Source organism: Phalacrocorax carbo, chromosome 14 (assembly GCF_963921805.1).
Source record: "Phalacrocorax carbo chromosome 14, bPhaCar2.1, whole genome shotgun sequence".
In the NCBI taxonomy this organism is placed as follows: domain Eukaryota; kingdom Metazoa; phylum Chordata; class Aves; order Suliformes; family Phalacrocoracidae; genus Phalacrocorax; species Phalacrocorax carbo.
Genome location: NC_087526.1, coordinates 10,097,777 through 10,115,501, shown reverse-complemented (window position 1 = coordinate 10,115,501; position 17,725 = coordinate 10,097,777). Strand labels below are relative to the sequence as shown.

The 17,725-nt window shown below is 49.3% G+C and overlaps 1 protein-coding gene across 6 annotated transcripts; it reads left to right on the top strand.

The window, feature by feature from the left end:
- The first annotated feature begins 25 nt into the window (after nt 1-25).
- SLC35C2 (solute carrier family 35 member C2) lies at nt 26-5,290 on the top strand. 6 transcript variants are annotated; one of them, XM_064465654.1, is made up of 9 exons: nt 26-352; nt 426-576; nt 1,861-1,924; nt 2,148-2,220; nt 2,403-2,571; nt 2,862-2,945; nt 3,286-3,350; nt 4,154-4,283; nt 4,430-5,290. In XM_064465654.1, the coding sequence occupies exons 1-9, from the start codon at nt 236-238 to the stop codon at nt 4,546-4,548; spliced, it is 972 nt and encodes a 323-aa protein (XP_064321724.1). In that variant the 5' UTR covers nt 26-235; the 3' UTR covers nt 4,549-5,290. The 6 variants fall into 6 exon arrangements, with proteins under 6 accessions (XP_064321724.1, XP_064321722.1, XP_064321726.1 ...); XM_064465652.1 differs by having other exon boundaries at nt 3,286-3,461; XM_064465656.1 differs by lacking the exon at nt 2,862-2,945.
- Nucleotides 5,291-17,725: the final 12,435 nt, after the last annotated feature.

Sequence of the window (17,725 nt, the reverse complement as noted above, 5' to 3'; positions counted from 1 at the left end):
CGCCTTTCCTATCAGTTACAATAATAACCAGTAGCGCTCTCGTGGCTGCTGCCGCCTCTTTCCGTTTAGGCCCCGCCCTGCGCGGCAACGTCACCGGCGCGGCCCAAGTGTCGTCACACCCCCCCGAGCGACGTCACCGGCGCTCCTCCGGCCCCGCCCCTCAGAGGCACACCCCCCCCCCGTTCCCTTCCCCGCTCTCCCCCGGCGCGGCGCCGGCGGCGGGCGGCCGGGGCGCATGGCGGCGGGGGCGGGCTGCGCGGCGCTGGGGCGGGCGGCGCTGGCGGCGCCGCTGGTGCTGCTCTACTACGGCTTCTCCATCGGCATCACCTTCTACAACAAGTGGCTGATGAAGGTGCGGGGCGGCGGGGCGGGGCGGGGCGGCGGCGCGCGGGGAGCGGCGGTGACGGCGGCTGTCGGTCCCGCAGAGCTTCCCGTTCCCGCTGCTCGTGACCCTGCTGCACCTCCTCTTCATCTTCGGCCTCTCGGCGATCGCCCGCGCCCTGGCGCGCTGCCGCTCGGGGCGGCCGCAGGCAGCGCTGTCCTGGGCCGACTGCCTCCGCCGGGCGGCTCCCGCAGGTACGGGCGGCGGGGCCGGGCCGGGGGCGGCGGCGGCGAGACCCGCGCCGGGGGCGCCCCCTCGGGCCTCTTGAGGGGCCGCGTTCGAGTGCGGCTCCGGGCCGGGGTCCGGGGGGGGGGGGGGGGGGCTTCGGGGCCGGGGGTGCCGCAGCAGCGGGGCCCCTGCCGCCTCCCCGGGCGGGCGCGGAGGCGGGGAGCGGCGGGCACCGCTCCCGCGGGCGGCCCCGGCGCTTCCTCGCCGGCTGCAGGGTAGCGCTGCTTAAACCTTTCGCTTTAGCCGTGCCACATTTATCGGTCATAAAAACTAGTTGGAATACGGAGAGGCCGCACCGAATGTATTTTTCTGAAGAAGCCAGTGGCACGGAGCGCGAATCTTGCACAGTACCTCCATAAGTTGTCTCTGCAAGTTGCTTTTTCTGTTTAACGTTGGTATCGAGCCACGTGTTTGTGTTATTTCAGGCGCTTGCTCTGGTTAGAACTTGGTCTTTCTGATGCAGAAGTTCATCATACGTGACACACAAAACTGCTGTAGCTGAGGCCAAGGAGCAAAGCTCCTACTCGGAGCCCAGAACTCTCGCTACTCCAGCAGTTCTTTGGCTCTGTATTACGTTGGTTCAGTCGTCATCATACTGTCTCCCACAGAGCAGCATCTGGCGTAAGATTTCTGGCAAGGTGTGCAATACCTTACATAACAAGCCACGTGGTTTCTTGAAAAGCACTTTCTCCACATCAGTAGCAGCACTACCTTTCAGCATAGCATGCCTCTGGATCAGTAAAACTGTTTCCTGCAGTAGGAAGCTTATGTCCAGCAGAGAATAGACTGTAAGAAGAGCTGCACCAGGATTAAGGGTGCACGCTGAGGATTGTTGCCAGGCTTGCTTCTTCAGGCTTCTTTCAGTGGCCTTTGTACTTACAGTTGTCATGCTCTGATACGTTCAAAAAAGACTATGCAAATTTGTGGTGGCTTTCGGTCACAAGGAGGGCAAGGGCTATTTCTGCACTTCTGCATAGTGTGCGCTCAGTGAGCACGGTGCTGAGCCCGACTTAAGTCACAGGGAACAGGACAGAAACGTAAAAAGCTGAGGGTATCTGAGCTATGTTGGTACTGAAGAGTTAACCTGAGGGAAATGTTTGGGGTTGTTTTTTTTTTTTCTGGGTCTGCTCTGCTCTGCTCTCTGTGTTCACGGTCAAGTAGCAGGGTTTTTGGTTGGTTGTTTTGGGTGGTGTTTTTTTTTTATGTAGTGGAAGACAGTTAACTTCAGGATTTTTTCTTTGATTCTTTAGCTCTGTCAACTTCCTTGGATATTGGGCTGAGTAACTGGAGCTTCCTATACGTCACGGTCTCCCTGTGAGTACAAACACCATCTTCTCTGGGAGCCCTGTGGTGGGGTTTAGAAAGCGCTTTGTCAGGGTCAGTATCTTGAGCGGGTGTATGGCTTGGTGGGGCTGCCACGCAGGCTTTGTGAGAACTTCCTGGGAGCAATGTAGAAGTGGGTGATCTGGTTCCTAACAATACTTTGCTGGGAAGGACTATATTGTAGGAGACTGACAGTGTATTTTGGTCCTTACAGCTACACGATGACCAAATCCTCAGCCATTCTCTTCATCCTGCTTTTTTCACTGCTCTTCAAGCTGGAGGAAGTGGTAAGGGTCCCACGTAATGCTTTAGGGAGGGAGGTCAGTCCCAGGGAGATAGGCAGTGTATGTACAAGAAATACGTAAGTAGAGGAAGAAGGCAGTTATGTGGATGAATCTGAAAGACAGGAGGTATCTGTCTCTGTTCAGCTCCAGGAGCCTGTAGTGACTTTGTGTTTGCTCTCATCCAGAGGGTAACATTGCTGCTGGTGGTTCTGCTCATCGCTGGGGGGCTCTTCATGTTCACCTACAAGTCCACACAGTTCAACGCACAGGGGTTCGTGCTGGTGCTGTGTGCGTCTTTCCTTGGGGGTATTCGCTGGACTCTCACACAGATACTTATGCAGAAGGCTGACCTGGGTATGTAGGGTGTTAGGAGGTGGGTGGTGGTGCTGGTAACAGGGAGGGGAATAAGGATGCGGTAGCCCTTGCTGCAGAAACAAAACATATCGTGTAAGGGGCGGTGTTTGAAACCTGGGGCAGGGGTTATCTGTTAATGGGTACCCAAGGTGGCTTGGCCTCTGCAGCAGCATAGGCATGGGCATGACAAATAAGGTGTATTTCTAGGAATGGTACTAAAAAAGGCTCTAGGAGCTATGTTATTGGCTGGCTTGTTGCTACCTGGTCTGTTATTGATTCTCTTCTTTCAGGGCTCCAGAACCCCATTGATATCATGTTTCACCTGCAGCCGCTCATGTTCCTGGGGCTCTTTCCGCTCTTTGTGGTGTTTGAGGGTGCGTGAGTTAATTAGAGAAAGCAGGGATAGCTTTATAGAGTGGTTGGGGAGATTGCCTAGCAGTTTTTTGTTTGAGATGATTCATTTAGATAAGTGAACAGCTATGAACATTACAAAGTAGTTAGAGACCTGGAATTACAAGGACCCAGATACACCTTATGCTGGCAGAGCATTAAAGAGTGTGTAGGAATAGTAGCCTGCCACACTTCCTTACCGGGAGTAAGGGCTGTGAAGAATTGGCTCCACATCCTCCTGACACTGGAATGAGCAGCCCACCCCCATCTTGTTGTGAGTGGGAGTTGGGAAAGGTACTTTGCTACTCACTGTCTTGTTCCTAGGCCTGCCTTTGTCCATATCAGAGAAGCTCTTCCGTTTCCATGAAGCAGGAATGCTGTTCTCTCTGGTAGGGAAGCTGTTCTTGGGTGGAATTCTTGCCTTTGGTCTAGGCTTTTCTGAGTTCCTCTTGGTTTCCAGAACATCTAGCCTCACCCTTTCCATTGCTGGCATTTTTAAGGTAAGGCATGGTTCCTGTGCTAATACTAGAAGGCAAGTACTGGTTAATCCCTAATGGGCCTCATGTGGTGGGAACTTTCTTAGAGCCTTAGAAATCATCCCATTACTCTCATTCTCCTTGCACAGGAGCTTGATGCTTTGCCTTGCAGTCTCTGCAGTGAAGTCCCTTGGTCCCTGACAGCAAGGAGCAGAGACTAGTGGCTGTTCTGTAAAAAACAGCATTAAGGCCCGAAGTTTGGTGGGATCTGGGATAGACTAAAACACATGGACCTCGTGAGCAATGGATGATGCGGGAGGGAGAAGGGGTGAGAAGGGCATGCTCTTGCATCAGACCTGGATATGAACAAATGGCTGGTTTGAGCTATCTCTTTAACCTAGTTTGGCACATTCTCCCCGCCTTTGAGGAATCCAGCACACATGCTTTCGAGCTGAATGGTGACATCTGAAATTTGTCTGATCCAGAAGTCACAGGATTCCCATATAGCCCAGCTATGCAGAGGACTTAAAATCCCACATCCCAGTTTTAACAGGTCATTCTGTTTCTAGAAACTGTTTTTAGAACTCTGGACATGGAAGAATGTGCTGATGGAAGTTAGCAGTCCGGCATCTTAATCTAGGCTTGAGCTGTAAAACATCTCATGCATATCTCTTCAGGTCCTGCCCTGCCACTTGTCATGTTTTTTGTTTCCACAGGAAATCTGCATTTTATTCCTCGCCACACGTTTGCTGGGAGACCGCCTCAGTCTTTTGAACTGGCTGGGCTTTGCTGTCTGTCTGTCAGGAATCTCCCTTCATGTCATTCTCAAAGCCATGAATTCCAAAGGTGATTCTGTTTTAAATCCCCTTCTCTTTCTGTATAGGCATTCTCATAGCGTCACTAGGAGCTGTGTCTAGTTCCAGCTCCTTGCCAACGCCAGGTTTGATGGGTTCTCTAGTGAGTTTGTCACTAAATGGGCTGTCTGCATGCAGGTGAACAAGCACTGACGCTACACAAAGAGGCCAGCTCCGACCCTGACCTGGAGTTGCTGCTGCGCCACACTGGACATAGTGAGGAGGAGGAAGAGGATGTTGAAACCCCACAACACTGAACATGAAGCACAAAGCCCCCTGCTCGGTTCTTACCAAACCTGCCTGACAGCTGTCTAGGAGGGTCCAAGAATCTCTGTCTGTGGCCACCCAAAGGAGAGCCAGGGCCTGGTGAGAGTCCTGCTGTTCTGCTACAGCGTGGATCTGTAGATGCTGCACAAGAAACAGGCAATATCCCTTTCACAGAGAGCGAACTTGGAAGATGAGCCCTGGTTCAGTGGAAGTAGAACAGTGTGGTGAGACTGGGAAATCCTATAGAAAGTTTGTTAGGGAATCCCGAAGGCTGTATATTGAGAGTGTAGACCATGAGCTGTAGAATGTGGACATGTCTGGACCCGCAGGCTGAGTGTTTCAGGGATGATTTTAGTGGTGTTTAGGCTTTGGCGTCAAAAGAGAAGGTAGATATACCTTCCCATAATTTTGTTACGGTCCTGCTAAGTAGGAACTCCCAACTTGGAGGGAGCAAATTACTATATATAAATACATAGATTTGTCCCAGTGAGAAGGAGCCTCTGTGCCTGGTGACCTCCATGTTCTGTGTGCATAGTGAGAAGAGGACCAATTGAACACAGCCAAATGAATTGGCTGGGGGAAGGACAGGGATGCATGAGTACTTCTGACCCTACAGGCCAAGGGGAGAACGATGCCACAGGAGATCTAGCTTGAGCAATAAGCTTATCAGAAAGTATGTGGGTATTTGAGGGGGGCGTTTTTTGTTTTTTTTAAATAAACTGTTTTTCTGATTCCCTTTTGTCTGCACATTATGCACCTACACTTCATCAAGCAGAGGTCATTTGTCTTCTGAACTCCTTTCCTTTTAGACCCACACTGACCCTGTCACTGCATGCCCAATTATTTTTGAGGCCTGGCACACAAAATACTTACCTGTGAACAGGGTCCTTCATCTCTAGGACTAGGGGGATCTTCCTGCAACCTGTCATACTGTGCCAGCCAGGAGATCATACTGACTTGTTTGCCTTCATGTGTGAACAAGACACCATATCCTAAGACGACTTTTGGTATTGTGGCTTTTTGTAGGAATCTTATCTCTTTGCCCCATTGGATTTGATCAGTTAGGGCTGCAGCCTTGTCCAGGAAAGGGGAATGGCGCAGGACTTAAGATGTGTCTTTTTGCTTTCTGCTAAGCCACAGGTAGTGTTGGGCAGGTGGCTGGTTTTTTGCATGGCAGATTTTTTGCCTCTTTGAAAATTCTGTTTGATGCTAGCTTTTGGAGTTTTTGGAGTGGAAATAACTAGAGAGCTTCCAGAGGGATAACAGTGCTGTCTTTCTCCTGAGAAGAGCTGGGTATTGAAGTGCACTCATATTCTGTTTGAGAACCTGAACCATTTTGACTAGACTGGCCCTCTGTTGATCCTGCTTCATCATTTTCAGATATGAAGTTCTTCTTGAAGACTTTAATCAAGAGCATGTCCTGCAAAAAACTGAATCGTAGAATCATAGAATACCAGGTTGGAAAGGACCTCAAGGATCACCTGGTTGAACCTTTATTGGCAAAAGCACAGTCTAGACAAGATGGCCCAGCACCCTGTCCAGCTGAATCTCAAAAGTGTCCATTGTTGGGGAATCCACCACTTCCCTGGGGAGATTATTCCAAGTAGTTCTGAAGAAGAAAACTTTTGTTAATGATCATCTTTAATGATGTTCTATTAGACACTGGTAACTTGCTTCAGAGCAGACAGCAGGTGGTGCAACTACCTCATGTAAAGCTACTGAACCAGCGGTTCCAGGCTGGTACACCAAGGGCTCTTGTGCACCAAGTAGGATGCCTGGAGTTGAGAATGGCTTGGTCTGTCCCTATCTGGATTTTCCAATAGCTGGGACTTGTAATGCTTCCAACAGGATTCACCCTGCTTACCCTACTGATAGGTGTGAGCCCCAAGCACTAACTCTCTGTACTTGATGTGGGGCAGTGATGCTTTCTGCACGTGATCTGTGTTTAGCAACACCACAGCTGCTCTTTGCATTTCATTTTCCGCTCTCCTAGAACTGAACCTGGGGCATCCGTCTACTGTGAAACTCTTAGACTGGGATTCCAGGTCTCTGTAAATCCAAGGTAAAGGCAACTTTGTTCACAGGCCAGGATTTGCACCACAAATGGTGTTTAAACATGAAATTTTATTATGCCAATGCAAGTGCTTGTGAACCGTAGAACCCTGTAGTCTGTTGCTTCCAGTCTCGTTTCCTCTTTAACATAGAGGGGATGTCCTAGAACCTAGTGTCCATGCTTAACATTTCTGATCTAGACACAACTTTTTTGGTAACAAATATGACATAGTCATTCACTACAGTGAGGTGTGCTCGGAACAGCTTTTGGGACAAGCAGTTCTGCACCCTTCCCTGGAAAGCTGCCAGCTGCTTGCTTCCAGTGAGGCTAGGTAGGTGTCTGTTTCTATGTTCAGTAAGGTTTTGTTCTTTTCAGAGATAAAGGTAAGAGAAACCTAGTAAAAATGTCTACTGCTTCATGATTTTGCCACAGCATATGGTACAGGTAGTCAGACCAGTTTGCTTGTGAGACTGACTGGGTATCATTCATCTTGCTTGGGAAGAATCCTATTCTAGTTCCTTCTAGTATTCAAATAGGATACTAGTGGCAGATCCAAAAGGCACAGGATCTCTGTACTATTCCTGACCGTGAATTTAAGAAGCCCTTCTGCACAGCTGGGTGATAATCAATACTTAATTTCTCCTTGAGATTTAGTGGTGGAAGAAGTTTTCCCGCAGCCTCAAATCCAGGTAGGGATCTTGTGGTGCAAGGAGGCCCATGGTAGGGTGTATTCTGCAGGTGCTTCTGTGACCAGCACATAGCAAGGAGGCCCTAATCCAGCTCATGCTGAAGTACTTCTGCTGTTCTGGGTGTGCAGTGCTAGGATGGAACGTTTTTCACTCAGCGGCAGGTTGGGACCTGCTGAAGGTGGTCATGCAACAGTTCCTGCCTGTGACTCTGATCCACAAGGTCCTCTGCTTCTGGGAAAGCATTGCTGTTTTGCAGTCTTTATTTTACTTTTCTCTGTGCAGTTCTTTCTGCAGGAACCTCACTGGTGTAGAGTTGACTATGCTATGACTGCTTGTGTGCAGAACAGGCAGGATCCATGTTTGTGCCAGTCCTGTCTCCCTTCATCCATCCAACACTTGACTTTTTTATGTCCCAGCTTCTTTCAGGAGTAGTGCAGGAATGAAGTTTCTTCCTAGCTCCCATAAGCACCCAGTAGATCCTGCAGGGACTTCCTCTTTAAAATGTCTTGCCTGGCAGGACTGCTGGCAGCAGCAGTACTGTCGCCAATCTGGGACTCTGCCTTTATCCCCAAAATTCAATCAGAAAGTCAGGGCTAGAGCAGACCCAGTGTCAAACAAAATCAAATGTTAATTAGACTGTGTGTAAACGTAGTTCTTTGTGACCAAGAACCTACTGTGTCCTGGACTGAAGAAATGATGTGGCTGAACAGCTGCCTGTTCAGTGTCCCCAGTATCCCTCTTACTCCTACTGCAGTAAGTGTAAAATGAAGGTGCTACACCACCCCAGCAGATACCAATAGTCATGTTTAATACTTCTGCTCAGCGTGGTGGACGCTTCTTTGCAGGCTTATGGAGCAGAGGTGACAAGACTTGGGAATCCCGGGAGAGAGAATGCTCTAAGGGTTTCCGAAAACTGCATTGATGCTTTCTGTCATCTCAGTTCCAACTTTTACTTCATCTTTTCATTCTACCCTGTGGGTGGAGCTTAAGAGCTTGCAGGGGCAGGGAATTTGGGCCATTGCCTTTGCACTTAAGATTTGGGATTTTAAGTTGTATGTGCTTTAAAGTAATTAAAATGTAAAAACATTTTGTTTGGGTTTTCTTATTCCTGAGGATTGGTTTCTGAATTATTTTATAAAGAGAAAGAGAGAGAACATACACTGACAATCTGATCTCCCTATTCTAGACAATTTAAGGAAAAAAAATAGCAATTAGATCTCTGTATTTAGGGATGTTTTAGCTTTTGTGTGTTATGTTTGTAAATGATTGGTGTTGGGTACCAGGTTAATTGCTAGATGTAGGTGATGAGTTCAATAGCAGATGTTCAGGAAGAAGAATTTATAAAGGATGGATAGTGGTCTGCCTCAAATGTCTCATGATAAACTTCTTAGGCTGTAAGGGATTGCATATGAGGAACTAGCAGTGAAGAGTGGTGCCTGCAAAACTGTCCAACATATAGAACTTAGAATCAGCATATCCAAAGGATGTTTAGACTCAAAATAAGTGTTCTGTTTGGAAAATTCTGTTTGGGGGCAGATATCCTGATAGGGAACCTGAAGAAGTTACATTTTCCTGCATACCTGTGGGAGATTAACTTAATGTGTACGTGGCTTTTCTACCACTTTGAAATCCTTTTTTGTCTGTTTTATGCTAGAACTACTCCTACCATTCAGATGAAATGGCACATCTAATAACATCATTTGGGATAGCATGTTCCTTGCTGGCCAAAGCTCCAGAATGTTAGAATCACAAGGTCTAGGTCAGTCAGGCTTGCTAGAATAAGGTGGGAAGGGGCAGCTGTTTCACAGCATCTTCAGGACTCATTTGAGGCATAGAAAAAATTGCATGATAAATGATCAGAGGGAGAAGGCACAAGCCCCTGGGTAGGCATAATTGGAAAATGCAATTTATTCTTGAGCACTGATAGCTTTGGGAGTCTTCTAGTATTCTTAGTCTTCTAGTGCTAGGAGTCTTCAAGTCACCTTGCATATGATTTAGCCATTGAATCTCTGTTTACCTTCTACTTGAACAGCTAGATCAAGAATTGTATGACAAGCAGAGGTCCATCTGCATACTAGCCTTGAGTCAGGTCTCTCTGAGGTGAAGGCTCACAAGCATGCTACAAAGAGGTGAGAGTAGACACTGTTCACCCTTCAGCACCTCATTCCACAAGTGACCAAAGCAGGAATACTAACAAAACCATGTGTCCAGCAGGAATGCTAAACATATGTGCCCATCTATGCATTAAAGACATGGACCTGCCCTTTGAAGAAAGGATCTTCCTGGAGTCCTATAAGGAACAATGCAGCTTGACCGATTTTGAGGGTCTGCTGAGGCCTCTCTGTCACGTCTTGGGGTTCTTCTGGCATCTGTGCATCACTGTGTTTTTCTGAGCAACAGTCCTGGATCTAAATTGCTTTTCCTAGCCTGGAGCATTCCTGCTGAGATCTCTGTGCACGTACCTTCATGGTGCTGTCATGCACTCCCAGCAATGTGTGCAGGGGTAGCTGTAGATCTGTAATTTAAGAATGGAAATGCACCTCCTTCACTGGAGTTTCAGAGCTCCAGCATAGAAGTTTGCATTTAAAAATGGTAGTATTGGGTATAAATGTCATTGCTGCAGGTGCCTGACTGGGGTTACCAAACAATAAGCAGTGAGTAGCTCTGCTTAAGTCTCTTCATCTTCCTGCCATTAACTGACCAAACAGAGGGGATTTTTGCACTCTAAACTGTTGTTCAGTGCTTGGTGTTGCCTGGGAAACCTAGAAGGAAAATGAAAGGATCCTATTGTTTGTGGGTTTATCTTGCTTTTGTAACAGCTTCTGGTGAGAGCCTAAACTTTGGAAGGGAGGGAGCACAGTCTGTATATTCCCCCTCCCCAAGCCCTCTGTGCCAGCGTTGCTGTTCTTGGTTCAAGATCTGCTTGCTCTGCTTTTGTTCACCTACATCCACTCTGTCTGTCTGTTCTGTGTCCCTCCTTCAGCCCGGGCAGGAGCACCCTGATGGAGGATGGGCAAATCCTGTGATTTGTGGTGAGTGGAACTCAACACTCTCAGTGACCCGAGACCAGTTCTCGCTGGCAAATTTCAAGGCTCTGATTAAAGGACATGCAGAGGTGAGGCGTAGAGATGACAAAATGGGGAAGCAGTGTTGGTACTTTGGGAAATGGACAAAGATTTATTTTAAAGCAGTGAGGCGCAGCCATCCTGTTGGCCAGAGCTGTTTTTCTCAGCTCTCTTCCCCTATCTGTTGCACCTCAGAGTCTTCCAGAACCATTTCCATTCTCTACATTTGGAAAAGCAACAAGTTAGGAATAGAGTGTCTGTGGTGAATGCTCTCCTGTCACTTCCTGACCTTCCTTGCTGCTTGTTCCACTCTGCTTTCACTTTCACTGACTGGTGTGTCTGCAAGGCTCCTCTGTATTCCAGAGCTTCACCGGGCCTCAGCTATGTTGGCTCTGAGGCTCACCTGGTGAGGACTTCTGGTGGAGATTGTCCTATGGTGCAGGGCAGAGCACTCTGTTCTTGGCTGCTTTAGTACTAACTCTCAGCGAGAAATGTTTTAGAAATAAAGTGGAAGCACTGGCTGTATGGAGAGCCTCAGGAGAGCCCGTTTGAATCCACCATAAAGCTGATGGGGATGCTCTTCCGTTCAAAGGGCCTGATGCTCTCCTGAGTGCCCCCTTCCTGGGACTCTAACGCCCTGAGAGCTTGAGAAATCTTGGTACACTGGCTACCCTGAAGCTCTCAGAGCAAATCTTGATTGCTTGCAGTTAGGTGTACCTGATTTTGCAGGGTCAGCCAGTGCAAGCAGCAAGTTTAGTGTAGGAGATTGATGACCAAAGCAAATGCAGGAACTGGCAAGAAGGAAGGAGTAAAAGCTTTGTGATTCTTTGACAAAATGGCAGTGTTCCTCTCTAGGCAACTCCACTGGGGCATGGTGTGGCACTTCTTTCTGTCCACGTGTTCCTTGGCTCCCCTCCCCAGAACCCCTCAGGGATTGAGGTGATGGGTCCTAGGTGAGAGTTCACTACCTACTTCCTAGGGTTGATTCCTGGAACAGGTCTGTAGAGGAAGTTGGTGGGCCTCATTCTCACTTTTGCTGAAATTGTAGTCCTACCTTCAAGCTGAGCCACCCCGCACCTGGATGTGGTCTCACTCAGGAGGAGGACTAGGGTTCTGGGTGGCTTCTAGGGAATATGGCAGAGTTGTGGGCAAGCTCAGGAGAGGTGGGACTGTATGCTGGTGCAGGGTAGTGCAGCACAGTGATAAAGAAGCAGCGCAGCTTGTCTCTTGAACACTGCCCATCTCACTTGAATGGGCACTAAATGAAAGGGAGAAAGAACCCCTGCCCCCACCCTCTTTCATATAAGTAAAAAACCCTACTGTGCATTGAAAATGCCAGGAACAGAAAAAGAGGCAAGGATGAAGGACTTAAAGGACTCAGGAGGGCTGCAGCAATGGCACAAAGAAAATGAGAATGCACAATCTTGCAGTGATAGCAGCGAAGTGCGGACTCTAGGCATGAAGAGGTGGGGTTGGAGTCTACTGAGGAGACAGGATAGAAGTACGGAGGGGGTGGTAGTGGGGAGTTGGAGCTGGGAGTACCAGTAGGATCCTGTTTGCCTCTGGAAATAACCCTGGGTGGCCGTGCAGCTTTTTGGCCTTGTATAGAGGTAGCCAAGGCCTGTTGTCATTGCTGAAGCTGTTTCAGATTTGGATCAATGCAGTGGGCTTGGGATTGTAAAACTGGGTAAACCTAGCCCTGCGTGCAGGCACAGGACTGTGAGGTCTCCTGCCTTTAAGAGGTCCCTTTGTCTCTGCCACAGTGGGGTCTCTGTGGTCTTCCAAGAGGAGTGATGAAGCTCATTGGTCATGCAGACTGTTTTCTAATGAGCCCTGAGTCAGGGGATGGGAGAAGTAGTTTTCTGTACATTCAATCGTTGTGTGGCACAGTTTGGTTCTGCCCCTCTTCCTCAAAGGAAGAGCGTGAAGGCTGAACATGCTGAAACCGCTCTTGAGCACTGCAGTGCTGGGGAGACCCACATGTGCATGCAGCAGCACAGAGACACGAGCCCCTTGCTGGGGGGAGCACACACACGTATGTTCGTACCGTGCAGGCCTTCCCCCATCTGTGCAGGCCCACACACTCACACTGACACACAGCCGTACACAGGAAATAGAGGGCTGTGATTGAATATTGATGGTGTTTGAACTAATTAACCAGCAGAAGCAAAGCTGAATGAATCTCAGAGGTGCTGCACTCCTTCCGCAAACTCTGTTCTTGCCTGTAAGACCAGGTGTTTACAGTGTGCTGATTTTGCAGCCCCTACCCATTCCCCTGGGAGACCTCTTTATTTGAAGAACAGATGCTTGGCTTCCTGCTGAAATTTCAATGCAGTAAACATCCTGAGGGCAAGGAGAAAGTGTCCCTGCAAACCCCTCTGCACTCCTCCAGTCCTCTGCCCAGCAAACGAGGGATCATCAGCAAGCTTACTGTGGGAAAGTCAGCCTGGCTCCAAAACGCGCAGGAGTAGCAAAGTAAAGCAGCAACATGAGGCCTGGTGCCCTGCAGTAGGTCTGCCTCAAGCTGTGCGTCACTTCTTGTTTCAGCTGAATATCTCTGTAGTTTTTATTACGTGATTTGTGGTTGGTGCCTAGTGAGGTGGGGAAAGGGGACCTCAGGGTACAGATGGCTGGAAAGCTGGTTACCACCCAACTTGGGGCTGTAAAGCGCTCACATTCATCTGCTATCTTTGCCGTGGCAAATAATTGTCCCTCATTCTATACCCCTGCTTCTGGATTGAGGCTCTTTTGTTGTTGTTTTTTTTTTTATCCACCATCGGGGTATGCAGGTTTTGATGTTCACAGCCTTGGGTCTCTGCAGTCCAAGGAAGTTGAAAGAACCTTTGCTCCTAGTCTGCACCCTGTACTTGGAAATGGCTCACTTTTCTGTAGTCATGCTAAACTGAGAGGTCTGTGTCCTGCGGTTGCTTGTGGAGTCATATTTTGGGGGGTGAACTGTTTGTCTTGCTTTGCATTAGGAAAGGTGATGCAGCCAAAACTGAGCGGTGTCTGGGACTTAGGAGAGTGATGGTGTTTGTGATGGTATTTTCTGCTGAGGGACCAGCTGTGCAGAGTGCAGTTAAGCCTCCTGTGAGGAGTGTGCTCTTCCAACAGGACAGGTAGCTGTGCCACTCAGCTCCCTTCTCCCAAACGGCTGTCTTGTTGCCAGGAGCTACAATCTCTGAACGCCTGGCTGGGCCTGGCCTTTGTTGCCAGCCTGGCCTCCCAGGGGAGCAGTCTGTACCTGCCCTTCCTCTGGACCTTGCCAGGAGCAGAGGCTGCTGCCAGCTTCTGGCTGCTTGCCCAGTGAAAAATAGCAGAATTGACCATGCAATTGTTAATGAAAATCACAAGGAGGAAGATGCAGCCAAGCCCTGTAATTGCACTAATTGGAGCCATCATCATGAACATGCTAAGAGCTGCTCTCCTGGTCTCAGCCTAGTAATTCTTCTACCTCCATGTTTCAGCACCTCCTCCACCACCCTGCACAAGGCAGACCCACCTGCCACATGGACATAATTCACTGTATAAAGGAAGCTGGAAGGTGCTATGTCCGTTGTCCTGTGGAGCTGCTGCTTTGTTTCCAGATGTTGAAGGTCTTCAGTGGAACTCCCCAGGGAGAATAAGGTGGAGCTGGTGCCAGGTGTTGGAGACTGTGCTGCACAGCACTTTGCTTGCAGCCTTGAATTCTCCCAGTGTCAGAAGACGAGATGGATCAGCCTTGGCCAAGCAGGAGCTCCCTGGACTCTGAAAGTATGGGAGTGCAGAAGCAAGTGTTCAGCTGTCCTGAATGGCAGGGTTGGAAAGGCAGTAAAGCGCATGCTGGGAGGGGACCTTGTAGCTGATGCAAGCAGCTGATACTTCGCCTCATCCTGCCCTGTGAGTTTGGAGCTAAGAGACTCACTCTCCTCCTGTGCTGAGCTGGAGATCACAGGATAATTCAAATGGGAAGGGACCTCAGCAGTACTCTATGCAGGCAGGGTCAACTATGAGATCAGACCAGGTTGCTCAGGGCTTCATCCAAGCAAGTCTTGAAAACCTCCAAGGTGGGAGACTGCGTAGCCTCTCTGGACCCTTGGTTCAATGCTTGACTGTCCTCACGAGGAAGAGGTTTTTCCTTATCTGGTCTGAACATGTCTTTATAGTTATGCCCATTGTATCTCATCCTCCCACTGAGCACCACTGATAAGAGCCTGGCACTGTCTTCTCACATAATTTCCTCGTAGGTACTGGAAGATTGCTATGAGGTTCCCCTCAAATCATCTCTTCTCCAAGATGAAGCAGCTTCCCTCTCTCTGCCTTTCCCTACATGACAAGTGCTTCAAGCCTTGAGGACCTTGGTGGTTCTTCACTGAACTCCCACTACTTTATTCATGTCTTTCCTGTATTGGCTGCGGAAACTGCATGCAGTATTACTTCATGGGGACTAACAAGTACTGCTATAAAAGGATAGTCACTTCCCTTCACCTACTGGATGTGTTCCTCTAATACGGTGTAGGATGCTGCTAGCTGCTTTTACTGCCAGCGCACACAATGTTCAATGTGCTGTCTACCAAGATACCCAGGTTCTTTTCAGATGAAGAGTGGGACAGCCAAGCATGATTCTGGAAGCACTTGGGTAGAGCCCTACGGTGCACCAATACATGTTTTAGTCTACTGCCTTGGCACAGACACTGCAGAGGAGTTTCCCCCACAGGGAGAACTGCAGCCTGCTTGTGAATCTTCAGTGATACCATCCAAACCCCAGGTGCTGGAGTTTGGTATCCACAAAGAGTCTCATCTTTGAGGTAGATCAGGGATGAAGATCCTGGGCTGTAGAGCCCAGGTTGTGGGGAAAAGCAGGGACCAGAGATCCCAATGATCTTGAAAGCTCTAAGCCCCCTAGGGAGGAAGGAAAATGGGCATGGTTTTAGAAGCTTCATGCGGTTTTGGAGGATTTGACTTGCAAATTTGGTAAGCTAGGGCTGGTGACATTGGAGCCAGGACTGAAACAGGGGGGCTTGGCTGCAAGACCATACAGCACACTGCTCCGTCGCTGTGCCAGCAGGGCTGATGGTTGGTTGCCCAGGGTGTGAGACAGGTGCAGGCTGGTCTTGCTAGTAAGCTCTGCAGGCAGGGACTACTCCCAAGTTTTGGGTTAGGTACAGCAGGTCCTGAACCTCTTCTTGGCCTCTGCGTATCCTGTGGAGATAGATACTGCTCTTGCCCAGCACTGTCTGCCAGAGCAATTTCCTGTGGGAGAATGAATCCTGCAAACCAAGCACAGCTTCTGCCCTGGAACGCAGGTCTTTGACTTCCTTCTGATGCTGCTAAAGTTCTCTTCACATGCCCTGTCCCTCCCCAGGCACTTGTCCTTAACTTGCCAGTGCCTCCCTCAGTAGTCACAGCATCTGACCCCACATCGGCAGGGTGGGGTTGAATTCCCTTTGTAGCTCCTGTACATCTGTTTTCTTTGATTCATTCAGCAGCCTCACTTGTCCAGTCATACTTGGATGAGAAGCTGCAGCTGCACTTCCCAGCCACAGGTGTGGCCAAGGGGGGCAGTTATGCACCGTCAGTCCGATGGACTTTGGTGTGGGCAGCAGGGACAGTGCAGTGAGAGAAGAGCACGCATGGGGAGGGCTTGGGGGAATATTTTTCATATCTCTCCTTGCACAAGCCTCACAGGGAAGGGGGAGGCATTGCCACAGGCAGGGGTGACCCTAGCCAAGCCACCAGCCATGCCATGTCGTAGTGCTGCCTTTTCTGGGTTTGGACAGAGGCAGGCCCAGACTGGGAAGCACTGCCATTCCTGGGTCTGCCCCAAGTGCCTGGGCTTGTTCCTGCTGCGGTCCAGTCACGTGGGGACATCACGCAGGGAAGCTCCCTGTTTGCTGCAGGCTACCTCCTTATGCAGTACTGTCTGTAGCTTGTGCCCACAGTTTCATATATTTTTTAAGGCCTGAAGTGACCATTCATTTATCTAGGGCCCCTGTGTAACTCCAAGTAAGAAATACCGTTATTCTGTTTGCCTGTAATGAACCCAGTGTCTTTCAGCTGATGCATTTTCCATGACAGGGTGGAGGATGCAAGGAGGCAGAGCAGATGGCACTTCTCAGGTAGCATGGCCCAGTGCCGTGTTTCCTATTTACACGTCTCTTGACTATAGGCTCCAGACTCCTTTACTAATAAAGTTAAAGAGCTCTTTCACACCAAGTTTTTCTTCTCTGTGCTTATAATCAAATCACCTCTCAGACTCCCTTTTTGGTCAGATAACAGACTGAACTTTTTCATTCTGTCCCTGGCAAGTGTTTTCTCCAGCCTCCAAATCACATTTGTAATTATTCTGCACATTCTCCATTTTTTTTCAAAATAATTTTAGAGATGTGGGCACGATATCTGACTCACAGCACTATGCAGGGAGGAACCTTGCCAGTCTGTTCCCACTTGTTGCTCCCCATCCATGTCTTTGAGCTTACTACCAGCATATCCCCTGCTGAGGGTGTACAGGAGGCAAAAGGTGCTCTCTGTAGAGTAAAAAGGACTCTGATGTGGTCCCATGAAAGACTAATTTCTCCTCTACTTGATGCTGGCCCAGGTAGGTCAACCCTCTTGTCATCGTCCACTGAGATTCTCCCAAGGCACTGTCCTTGCAGGTCAGCAGTTACTGGAGGATTAAAGACCAAGAAGCAGCGGGTTTTTGCTGTGAATTGCACCTACCATTGTCCTCTTCCTATCATCATGACACAACCCCTGGATCAGCCACCTTCCCCACTGCCACATCATGCCCAGAAGGCAAAGGGGCGCTTTGAGCAGAGAAGACAGGGGAAGGCAGCTGCCCAAAATGTGCAGAGAAACTGGGCACAGAAAACAAGGGATGTGGATGGTTAGAGATCACAATCACAGAATGGCTGAGGTTGGAAGGGGTCTCTGGAGGTCGTCTTGTCCAACCCCCTGCTCAAGCAGGGCCACCTAGAGCTGGTTGCCCAAGAGCACATCCAGACAGCTTTGGAGTATCAACAAGGATGGAGACTCCACAATCTCTCTGGGCAACCTGTGCCAGCACTCGGTCACTCTCACAGTGAAAAAGTGTTTCCTGGTGTTCAGAGGGAACCTCCCGTGTTTCCATCTGTGCCCATGGCCTCCGGTCCCGTCACTGGGCACCACTGAGAAGAGCCTGGCTCCATCCTTTTTCCACCCTCCCTTCAGGTATTTCTATACATCAACAAATTCCCTCCCCTGCCCCTGCCCCTTCTCTTCTGCAGGCGGAACAGTCCCGGCTCTGTCAGCCTTTCCTCCTATGTGAGGTGCTACGGTCCCTTCATAATCTTTGTGCTCTCTCCAGTACGTCCATGTCTCTTGTACTGCTGAGCCCAGCACT

What these genes read in the sequence shown, in the direction of transcription:
- SLC35C2 (XM_064465652.1), top strand. Translation starts at nt 236, where the DNA reads ATGGCGGCGGGGGCGGGCTGCGCGGCGCTGGGGCGGGCGGCGCTGGCG. An exon ending in TCTTCAAGCTGGAGGAAGTG is followed by an intron (nt 2,221 to 2,402) that starts GTAAGGGTCCCA and finishes GCTCTCATCCAG; the next exon opens with AGGGTAACATTGCTGCTGGT. An exon ending in TATGCAGAAGGCTGACCTGG is followed by an intron (nt 2,572 to 2,861) that starts GTATGTAGGGTG and finishes CTCTTCTTTCAG; the next exon opens with GGCTCCAGAACCCCATTGAT.